Source organism: Podarcis gaigeae (assembly GCF_964106915.1).
Source record: "Podarcis gaigeae genome assembly, chromosome: 4".
NCBI lineage: Eukaryota > Metazoa > Chordata > Lepidosauria > Squamata > Lacertidae > Podarcis > Podarcis gaigeae.
In genome coordinates this window covers 55,593,785-55,605,569 of record NC_139677.1, presented here as the reverse complement: position 1 = coordinate 55,605,569, position 11,785 = coordinate 55,593,785, and the positions used below count along the sequence as shown (strand labels likewise).

Here is an 11,785-nt window from a genome sequence, read left to right as displayed (position 1 = left end):
ATGGGCTTGATAGATCTAAGCACTGGGGTTTGTTTTCAAACTAGAAAACTTGACACTTAAGATTCAGTATTCTTGTTTTTCTTATCCTTACCTATTTTAGCCAACAACCCACAATTTGCAACAATAATTTTTATGTTAATTTCCCCCCAATAAGTGTGTTTTAACAGTTTTTGTTTAAAGTGCTCAGATCAAAGTGGTTTCCATCAGTTTGAAGAACGTGCTCTCTGCCAGGCATCCAGAGTTTGATAAGCTCAATTGTGCAGCTCAATTTAAAGAACAACAGTTGAAAAGAAGATTTCTGGTTTTGTTTTGTTTTTTAAAAAAACACATTTATTTATTTGTTATTAGAAGCATTAAGTTCTTATTATATTAAAATTAGATGCAAACATTGCAAAAAAATAACCACTGAGATTTTCTAATACCTACATTGCAAACAAAAGTGGAGACCTGAACTAGCTAGTGAAAGGAGGGGCCTTGTTTATTTATTTACCATAATTATATCCTACGTTTCCTACAGCAATCTCAAAACAGTGCACATGGACACACGCACATCCTGGAATTTCATCCCCACAACAACTCTGAGAGGTAGACTAGGCTGAGAGATAGATCACCCTGGAAGCTGCACATTTTATTGTACATTTGCGATGGTTTGTGCTCAGGACTGTATTGGGGTGGTTATATGCAATCCTGCTTTCCATACTGTTTGTGCCTGGGTGGACATACTGCTTTGTTTCTATCCAGCACATGTCCCATAATTTCCTGCTGAAATCCTGTAACTTTTTATACCCCAAATGCTCTGGTTTCTTTCTTTCTTTTGTCCTGGTTTGGTAGCAAATGCCCCTCCCAATGGCATTAATTCATGACACTGGAGAAGCAGCAGTGGCGTAGCGTGGGGGGTGCAGGGGGGGCCGGCCGCACCGGGCGCAACATCTGGGGGTTAGGGTTAGGGGGCGCAAATCCACGGGTTAGGGGGCACAAATTACTTGCCTTGCCCCGGGTGCTGACAACCCACGCTACGCCACTGAGAAGCAGTGTAGACAGTCTGGTATAAATCCACCACAAATCATAGCTATTGTATCAATGACCTGTTGCAGATTCTTTTTTTACAAAAAAAGAAAACAAGATCAGAGGGACCCCTAGTCTGATACTCTAACCACTTTACCTCACTGCCTCATTCTTGTGCATATTCCAGTCTTGCTCCATCCTTACCTCCCATTACAACATGGCATAATTAAGAGTTTCCAGCTCTCAATCCTACCTGGAGTTCATGGCCTATAACTCTGGAGCCCTTCCTTCAATTAATGTCTCCCAGCTTTCCAAAGTCAGTGGCAAGACATATGCTTGGCAATGGTTCTCCGATGATGTTATTATTATTATTATTGTTACTACATCATTATCAACACCATCAGCATATTTTCCAAAGTGACTAAGGCTGCAATCCTAATCCCACTTTCCTGGAAGCAAGCCTCATGGAATTTAGTAAGGTTTATGTCTGAGTAGACATGGTTAGGATTGCTCTGTAAAATAGGACTGGGAACTGTTCCTTTGTCCAATTCATCACAACAGTGCAGAAAACTCCATAAGCCAAGCCACACTAGCTTATAATAATGGACTGATGGAGCTCTGAAAGCTCCTTATTATCAACTCGAAGTCAGAGGCCATGATTTCCAAGTAGACTAAGTGCATTGGGCTGGGAAAAGAAAAGAAAAAGGAGGAAGTAGCCAGGGCCTACAAAAGCAAAGCACCAAGGTGGAAGATCAATCTGCAGGATCTCATCCTCTTCAGCCAAGGCTGGCTGGAGACATTTTGCTGCCTGAGGAGAAGAACAAGATGGTGCCCTTCCTCAAGGCACATACAGAAGCCAATTTGACTGGCAGTTGAATCTTACTCCAATACTGATGAAAGGACAGGATCTTCCACTGCACCTGAGAGCAGCAGGCTATCGTAAGAGGTACAGGGCAGGCCATATGACACTCACGGTTCTGTCCACTCCCTGCCACCTGAGGCAGCTGCCTCACTCTGCCTCATCACAGGGCTGGCCTTGTTTCAGTCACCCACATGCCCGTCACCATATCCAGTATTTGGACACCAGTCTGCACCACCATACTTATGAATGAGACCAAGGACAAACTTAACAACTATGGCTCAAGTGATCACATGTGTGTATTGAAGCTTACGCACTAATATAATGATGTGGATTGTCTAGCTCATGTTTAAAATAGACTTGCCTGGTCTTCTCAAATTGTGGACATACCTTTGAGAACCACCTCTTAATTTTCACCATATATTTGTATGGTGGTTGTGCTGCTGTTGTGACCAACCTTATGTCAGGCTGTGACCCAGGAGTGGGTTCCAACCCACCACTTGAAGGCTAGCCTGTCACACCACAGGGAAATGGGCTTTCTACAGCATATTCCTTTGCCAAACATGGGGGTGGTCCTGCCCCAGAATAATTCTGGCGTCAGGAAAGATGTGGGGTCTCAATATTTGTTTATTCCTTGTATAATTGTTGGTTTATTATTGATATAATTATTCTTCATTTTAAAGAGTAAAAAAATCCAGTATGTACACTTAAGCCCTTGGGCACTTCTTAATTAAGCTTCCTTAGTTATGGCATAAAACCATGAGAACGTAGGAAGCAGCAATGTAAGCATGGCATTGTTATAGTTCTATTTGTTGCAATTTTATATCACATTATTACCAAGGCAGTTCACAATGGGCTATCTGAGAGTGGATGGCAAAAGCTGTCTTCCCTCAGGTCACAGAGGTTTGTCTTAAGCAGCCCCAAGGGAGGCAGGGCAGGGTCTGCCACAACTGTTCTCTCAGGCCATCAACTGTCCTTGCAGTAAAGGGTGGCATGATCTCATTTCCCCCAAAGTCCCACCCAAGAAAAAGGCAGAGTGTAAAGAATATAACAACAACAACAACAACAATGCTACTTCAGAGCTTAGTCACTCCATCAGTGCAGAAAAAACTTAAGTAGTCCCTGGCACCTACCACAGCCTGGACCTCTCCCCTTCTACTTTCCCTTAGGGCACACATGTCTAAAGTATCTCCAAGGAAAATGGGCTACAACTTACTTCTGTCTCCAAACCCTTTTATCTAGCTGTAAGGTATATACAATTAAAAATAAGAAAAACCACAGGCCTGGGCATTTTGCATCTATCTGATTTAACCTGAATTACATTATCCTGCTGTTTTATCATTTTGTTTTATTGCTTTGTATTGTCTTTGATTTTACTGATTTTTTGTATCTCAGTTCAATGTAAAAAAAGTTTTAAAGTTGTTCTTGACTTATGGTTTGCAATTCTAAGAACACTTACTATGGAGCAATGCCCATTGAGTTCAATGGGACTTACTTCTAAAGAAAAATGTTTAGGATTGCACTGTTTTTTACTGATATTGAATTTTACATTGCTTTATTTCATACTTTGAGCTGCCGTAACAGAATGGCTGAAGAATACTTATAATAAATACCTGAAATCAAAATGAAACAAGGCTGAGACACAGCAAAAACATTTGTGAAATATAGATGGGGGAGATCATGGCAAGTAACCATATTAGGCTTTTGAAGCATAAACAATTAAAGAGTCTTGTGGCACCTTCAAGACTAACCAATTTATCATGACATAAGCTTTGATGAACCACAGTCTACCTCATCAGATGCGTTAAGCATTATCATGAATTATAGGTTGAATTTATATTCACATAGGGGTTGGGGGGTTATGAAACAGGAGGTCAGAGGCAAGTGAAAAGGACAGATAATGATAAACTGATAGTGGTAGTTCACAAAACAGTGCTTGATGATGCAGACATATTGTCATTGGCAAGCCAATTAGCACATTCAATGAGCTATAAAATCCTTTGCTGTATGTCAAAGTTAAATAGGTAAGCATGTGGGTGCAAACACAAGTCCTGCAACATCCCATTTCTACATGTGATATCTCAGCTCTGTCTTCTGCTTTATTTTAAAATAGCTTGTTTTTAACCAGTGGCAGGGGGGGCAAGTTATTTTATGACCCAAACAAACAAATATCAAACACCACTTTGCAGTCTGAAAAGCAGAGCAAGTTTACAGACCCCAGCCCTTCGGAAGGCATTTATATTCCTGCCAGCAGTCAAAACGCAGGAGAAGGAACCAGAGCACATATAAGGCGGGAAAAAAAACAAGCGCGCTCCAAAAGGTGAGCGGAATGGACAGAAGCCCTTGCGGAAGTTTGGGCGGCGGAACCCGCAGATCCCGGAGGCGACAATAAACTTCTTGTTTTACCCAGCGCAGCGTCTTCCCTCCACGCCACGCGGCAGCCAATGAGCGCCGCTCTTTGCCCACATTTGCACTCCCATTGGCCGCCGGCCTGACATTCCTTTACTTTAACAACAGAGTTGGATTTAAAGAGGGTTCGGCCGGATTATCCCTTTCCTCACATCTCACGGCAAATCACCGGCGCGTTCCCCGCCCCCCTTTTCCTTCCAGCTGCTCCCCACCCCACCCCCGGCTCCTTTTTTGTGCTATGGAAGTTTTCTGCCTGCTCTGAAAGCGCAGCAGCGAAGCGATCATGCTGAGGCAGCCGCCCTTCTATGAGCTGGTGGGCTACAGGCAGCCCCCTCCAGCCTTGCTGGCCAAAGCAGCTCCGGAGCGGCCAGACTTTGCTCCAGAGCCTCTCCATGGACCCGGGAGCGCCAAGGCGACCGCGGCAGGAGCCCCTGCCGGCGGCGCCACGCCCAAGAGTGACCAGAAGAGCGAGCAGCAGCAGCTCCGGAGGAAGATCAACAGCCGGGAGCGGAAGCGGATGCAAGATCTCAACCTGGCGATGGACGCGCTGCGGGAGGTGATCCTGCCCTACTCGGCCGCGCACTGCCAGAGCTCGCCGGGGAGGAAGCTCTCCAAGATCGCCACGCTGCTCCTGGCCAGGAACTACATCCTCTTGCTGGGAAGCTCCTTGCAAGAGCTCCGGAGGATCCTAGGCGAGATGAGCGGCTCGGGCCCCCGGCTGCTCCTGGCCGGCCTGCCCCTCTTCGCCGCCCCGGGCCCGGTGCTCTTGACGCCGGGGGCCGTGAATGCCCATCACCACCACGCCCCGCACCCGGCCAGCAAGTACCTCTCGGTGGCCCTGGAAGAGCAGCAGTGCGGCCAAGTGCACCTGCCCAGCGGCGCCAGCCTGTGCACTTGCGCCATTTGCAAGTTCCCCCACTTCATCCCGTCGTCCGGCCTCAGTTTAACGGCAGTGCAGGCGCAGTTCTCCAAGTGACTGGCCCGGGACTGCGGCGGAGTGGGGGTGGGGGTTAGAGGAGAGCAGAGGCGGAAGATCGGACCTGGAGGGAGGGGCGAGGACAAGGACACGTGCGCAGCAGGAGCACTGGCGCGAGCGGAGGGGAAGCCTCCTCCTCCTCCGTTTAGTCCTCGCCGGGGTCGGGCGGCGAGAGTGCAGACAGTTCAGCAACGGGAGAGAGGAATCCCCGGGGCGTCCGGCTCTTTAACAGGACATGTTGCATACATTTCAGTGTCCTTTCAAATCAGATGTGAGATCGCTTCGGGCGGGCGCGTGTAGGGAGGCGGGAGACATTGCCAGGGAAAACGAAAAATAAAGCTGTTGCCCAGAAAACTTGCTTTACAGTTTTATAAGGGGCGAAAGACCAACCAAAGTTATGTACCGTGAATGATGAGAACTTGTGCGCGTTCACTTTGGAATAAGCCACGAGGCTTGCTTCCAAAGTGAACGTGCTTAAGGTCGGGCTGCTTGTCCAATTTAGTGCGCATGCTCCACAAAAGTCCTTAACTTAATCATGCCTCTGCAACTGTACTGTATTTGTCTTCACCCAGTGCAGTAACAAGCGAGTCTTGTCATTTACCTTGGTAACCCTGAGATGCCACCCGTTCTCCCTCATTGCCTAGTATTTAATTGTAGATCGTATAGTCATTAGTCGCCACTGATGTATTGTTTGAAGATAATACCACCACAGCTATCATGGGGCAGCCCAAACCTCCCAAGTAAGTTTGCATATCATGGTAGCCCTCAGCACAATCCTAAACTTGCTTACTCAGAATGGAGCTTACGCTTAGTAAGTGTTCCCAGGATTCCAGTTTTCCATTACCTAAAAGATAATGATAAATTTGTAACATTACCCTGAGCAGATAATCCATAAAGTCTCTATTTTAATGGTGATGAGTGAAACAGGAGAGCCATTGTCTTGGAAACAGAGAAAAATTAATAAAGAAATGCTTGTAATTTCATTTGATAGCTCCACCTCCTGATCTACTGCTTCTGATTTTAGTACTTGATATATTCTGTTTCTAGCCTGGGTTTAAGAGATGATGTTAGAAAAATACAACTCAGAATGTTCTAATATGTTGATACCATAATATATTACAGAGTCTGTGCCACTGGAAGGCCCCCCCTTCTTTTAATCCTTTAGTTATTTATACTTGATTCTGATTAAAGAGAGATCTTGAGACAGCCTTTTAAGATATATTTCAATCCATTTTTCCAGTTTTATATACAAATGAAGCTCTATAATTCTAGAAACAATGGTGTTTTAAATTCACTTACGTCTGAATGGTTTTATTCTCCCCTTTAGTTTTTGTTCTCTTCAGTTATTGTGAGTTTACCATTATAATGTGCACAAATAAACACCAAACTATAATATCTATCTGCTCACATGCCCAATGCATCTGTATCAATGAGAGGCAAAGTATGTTGTCATAATCCATTTATGCCTGAAGGAGAGCCAGTAATTCACTTCAGTCTCAAATTTGACTAAGCTTAATTAGAGGTAGGAGCAATCTAGTATCAAGGAGAAGAGCCCTAGAATAATTAGGGACTCTGCCTCCGATGAAGTAGTCACATAAGCAAAAAGCCCTGTGTAGAATCTGCAGTTCATTGTAACTGTATGGTAGTTTCAGAATGTATGGTAGTTTCAAGATGATTAAAAAATGGTAGACATAAATTAAATCTGGAAAGCTAGGTCAGTGAAGTGGGGAAGAGAGGACGGCTGAACATGGAGTGTAAATGAAGTCCTTAGAGCTGGCCTCCTTCTCCAGTGTCCAAATCTTCCTTCAGGTTGGTTACTGCTGGGGAGTTTTCAGATCTTGAAGCATGCACACCCTTTCCTTGCTTCTAGGCTGAAGCTGGAAGCCTTCTCTCAGGGACTCTCAGCAGGAGGGCTGAGAGGAGACTGATCCCAGCCTGACAGCTCAATCCCTAAGCAGCCTAACTCAACAGTAAGACCCAGTGTGTCAACGGGATATTCCCAGGTAAGTATGGACAAATTGCATCTTTGGCCTCCTCAATGCAATTTGATTAATTCTGCCCAGGTGGTTTCCCCTGTTTTTGACTGCTCGGTTTTCATTCAGAGGGAAGGAAAGAGCATCTAATACTCCGGCTCAGATAGCAGGGTAAACAAACAGCTGAAAAATTAAATGTGCCTCACAGTGGAATTCATGTGTAATGGTGCCTAGGAATATAGGACACTGCATCACAGTGAGTCACACTCATTGGTCTATCTACCTCAGCCTTGTCCACAATGACTGGCAGCCGCTCTAGAGGTTTCAGACTGCGGTCTCTCCCAGCCCTACTTGAAAATGCCAGGAACTGAACCTGGGACCTTCATTCAAGGCAGATGCTCTTCCACATACATTTATGTCGTTTGAACAATTTTTTTTAGAAACATAAGTGCAGTAGCCTAGGAAGGAAGGAAGGAAGGAAGGAAGGAAGGAAGAAAGAAAGAAAGAAAGCTTAACTTGCAAACATATCTAGAAAACACTTAACTAATCTAGAAAAGGCCATGAAGAAATCCAGAGGGAGTTGGCCAAACTACTGAAAGGTAAACCTGAATGCAGATGAAATACAACAAGATGAGAGTGAAAATAATGGGTAAGGAAAGCCTCATTTCTCTTGCTTCTTATAGAGAACATTTGCAGATTGAGAAGCACACTTGTAGCCACACATTGCAAAGCTCATGCCTCTTCCATACTCTGCAAGAGAAAGGAAAGTGTAAGGCAATTCAGGGGAGACGTTACGATCTGAGCTGAAGAGCAGGTGGGTGATAGCAAAATATAATCCTATAGATAGCTTTTGGGGTTGGTTATTTATGGTGTGCTTTGGGAAGATTGGTTTGTTTTTAAAAGCTGATTAATGCATTTTAAAAATAGATTAACGTGTGTTTATAATATCATTTCCCCCCATTTATTCCTGCCTCTTTTATACCCGATTTAACTGTTTCAGACTGACATTCTCTAACATTTGAGAAAACTGCTTTAAGCCATTCTGAATGCATGGGATTGAGCAGACTAGTTATTAAGTAAGTAAGTAAGTAAGTAAGTAAGTAAGTAATGGGACAGTATCATATCTAAGTCAGGTAGTTTAATAATGTAACCAAATTCACTTAAATTATTATTTCAGATCTTTGGGGATACAAAAGACCCAGAGAAGTGGAAATTGCCAACAAGACAAATTGGAAGGTGCTTGTGTTTCTTGCCATGGGACATTAATATTTTGGCCTGATGTTTTTGTTTAGAGTTCTCTTAATCCACAGAGTCTTCCTGCAGTAACAAAATATTTAGCTGCCAAGAAACTGCTTACTTTATTGTTATTCATAGAATTGTACTTTGAGGCGGCACAAAAACATCTTGCAATATATGCAAAATAAATTTTGCTGAAGATGCTGGACAGCAACCCACTGGAAATCTAGCTATGTTAATTAGTCAATGAATGAATGATTGAAAATATTGGCTAGGAACCATGAAATTACCCACAACAAATACTGACATGGGATCTACTGAGAATGATCCATCAGGAGCTACAGCCATTTCCCAAGAACTGGAAATAAGATAATATTAGTTATTCACTCCAAGTATGCCCATAGAAAACTGACCATTGTAGAATGAAAGCTGCAGGTGTGCCAGATAATAAGAGAATATGCAAACAAGAAAAAAAAATTCAATACATTTTGTACTTCTTTAAAATGGTTACACTGCGTTACTTGAGCTAAAAATGAAACTGTCCTCAGGGAGATTGCGTTATACACAGATTATTTTCAATCTCACAGATTAGAATAAGAAAGTAAAGCTGCAATTCTGCACATGCTTACCTTGGAGGAAATCCCTTTGAACTCAACAAGGCTTTTTTCTAAGTGGACATGTATAGGATATCATGTCAGTATGTCTTCAGAAGTTGAAGATCTGACGATGACATAATGTGAGGCCACATTATGTGGAATGCCTTGAGAGGCAGGAGCTCCATGAAAAATAAACAAATGTTCTCTTGGCTTCCATGCCATTGTTTTACCTAAAGTGTGGGAGAGGAGATGATATCTCCAATAGTAACTGCTCTTACTGCCTCAGAATGGCACCAAGTTATGAGGGCTACCTCAAGGTTGAATCCTGGCCTATGGTTAAAAGGCTTATTTCAGGTGCCATTGGACCCAACGCAAAGGACAACAGCTTGGAGAGACAGAAACCTGTTTGTTTATGTAAGTCCTTACAATTATTATTCACACTTACTTTTTGCCCCACCCTTTCCAGGTGCAGGCCCGTGCTTTAATGCTCCTTGTCTGAGTAGGGTTCTTTTTTGCCCCAGTGTTCTTAGTGCTCAGTCAGAGCAGTTGTCAATTCAGGTGTTTTCATAGATTGACGTTTGCCCCCAGTTGAGCTTTAAATAGTGGGTTTTCTCAGGGAAAGCTCCAAAGCCCAAAAAAGGCACTCAGACATGGAGCTGTAAAACACAGACTATGCTTGTAAAGAGCAGGTGAAAGATAAATGTGGATAAGCCCTAAATGTGGTATTTAATCAATAATCTGTTTCCATAGGCACTAAGGGCCAGAATGGTTCAGTTTTGCATTTCCTTTCTCATATATATATATATATATATATATATATATATGCAGGTTTTGGTGTCCTCGGGTGTCTTCCCGTGTAAAAGTTGGGGTGTCTAGGCGACGTTTCGACGAGGTCTCACTCGTCATCTTCAGGCTGGTGCTTTCGGCTTCTTGTTACTGGAACAAGAAGCCGAAAGCACCAGCCTGAAGATGATGAGTGAGACCTCGTCGAAACGTCGCCTAGACACCCCAACTTTTACACGGGAAGACACCCGAGGACACCAAAACCTGCATTCCTGTACCCGTGAAAATCTACGAAAGCATATATATATATATATATACTTATACTGATACATAAGAACCCCAAGGACGTTGTGCAAACCATTATCCTAGTGATTATGTCAATGGGTTTAGGTGTGCTTAACTCTGAATTGTGGGACGCAGGTGGCGCTGTGGGTTAAAGCCTCAGCGCCTAGGACTTGCCGATCGAAAGGTCGGCGGTTCGAATCCCTGCGGCGGGGTGCGCTCCCGCTGCTCGGTCCCAGCGCCTGCCAACCTAGCAGTTCGAAAGCACCTCCGGGTGCAAGTAGATAAATAGGGACCGCTTACCAGCGGGAAGGTAAACGGCGTTTCCGTGTGCAGCTCTGGCTCGCCAGAGCAGCGATGTCACGCTGGCCACGTGACCCGGAAGTGTCTCCGGACAGCGCTGGCCCCTGGCCTCTTGAGTGAGATGGGCACACAACCCCAGAGTCTGGCAAGACTGGCCCGTACGGGCAGGGGTACCTTTACCTTTACCTTTAACTCTGAATTGGTATGTGGCTGTGGGGTTCACATAAAAATGGGTTCACTATGTAAGTCCCCCAACACACCTAGCAAAAATTGCTATTAGCAGGGACAGGGAGACTTCTGTATGAATTAATTCTCATATAAATTAAATAACTGACCAAGAGAAAAGGCAATTTGGATCTGTGCCTTCCATGGTACCTTAATGATTATGAACTAGCCTGCTCTAGGGAATTGGGAGAGACCTTGCATTTCTCTGGCAATGTGATATAAATCATTCAGTTCTCTTCCAATTCCAAAATGACTGAAGGTGCACTTTTAATTTCCTAGTAAGCGTTGTATATGAAAGGAATTTCTCAACGGGCATACGAAAGATCAATGGAAGAACACTCTGGCAATGCCACTGTTCCAGCTGTGGTAATGAAAGTGTAAGTAGAAAGACAGCTGGCAGAAGACCTTGGTTTTTCACACGAAACACACATTTCTGCCTTTTTATTTCAGGTTTCTGAGTAGAAAAATAGCCTCAGTTGTCAATCAGCTAACTTGCAGTGCTAATAGATTCTGATGGTTGGGGAAGAAGGGGGGGGCAGTCAGTGCAGAATTTAATTTAACAACTTACAATACATCCACATGCCCAGAAAATGTGGACAGCTTGATAGGGTTCACTGAGCCAAAGAAGTAAGACCAAAACAGTGCATTAATGTATAGGGGAAGAATAGTTGCAATCAGCTCTCTTGTGCATTGGACAGAGAACTTGGAGATGAAGCAATTATCAGCCATCGGGGATTAATAGTAAAGTGTGAATGCCAAGCTGTATATGTTAGGGGCAGAATATGTTGCCTATAGAAAACAACAAAGAGCGTTTCTTACTATTAAGTGAGATTAAACGTAATGGCCTGATTTAATCACAAAGGCAGAATTAAATTCAGATGGCAACTTCAAAGTGGACACATGCACACCAGCTACTGCATACATTTACATATAGCTGGCATAGCTTGGCTTGCATCACAATAGGATAAAGTTTCTTTGGCCACTTAAACAATTTTCCATTCTTTGCCTTTCATTAACATTCACTGTATTTATCTCTAAATTGCTTTTAGTTAATAAGATGGTGCTAACAGTTATATTTATTCATGGAAGTCCATGAATAATTCCTCCAAGTAAATTTTTAATTCTACCAAGTAAAAAA

General features: G+C 43.7%; 1 protein-coding gene and 1 long non-coding RNA gene across 2 annotated transcripts; both read left to right on the top strand.

Moving 5' to 3' along the window:
- Positions 1–2,700: 2,700 nt before the first annotated feature.
- On the top strand, positions 2,701–6,232 carry OLIG1 (oligodendrocyte transcription factor 1). Its single transcript, XM_083737424.1, has one exon. The coding sequence runs from the start codon at positions 4,557–4,559 to the stop codon at positions 5,247–5,249; it is 693 nt and encodes a 230-aa protein (XP_083593550.1). The 5' UTR covers positions 2,701–4,556; the 3' UTR covers positions 5,250–6,232.
- Positions 6,233–8,234: 2,002 nt separating this feature from the next.
- On the top strand, positions 8,235–11,025 carry LOC310843990. Its single transcript, XR_014563858.1, has 3 exons — positions 8,235–8,298; positions 9,409–9,468; positions 10,931–11,025. It is a non-coding gene; the product is annotated as an uncharacterized lncRNA (long non-coding RNA).
- The last annotated feature ends 760 nt before the right edge of the window (positions 11,026–11,785 follow it).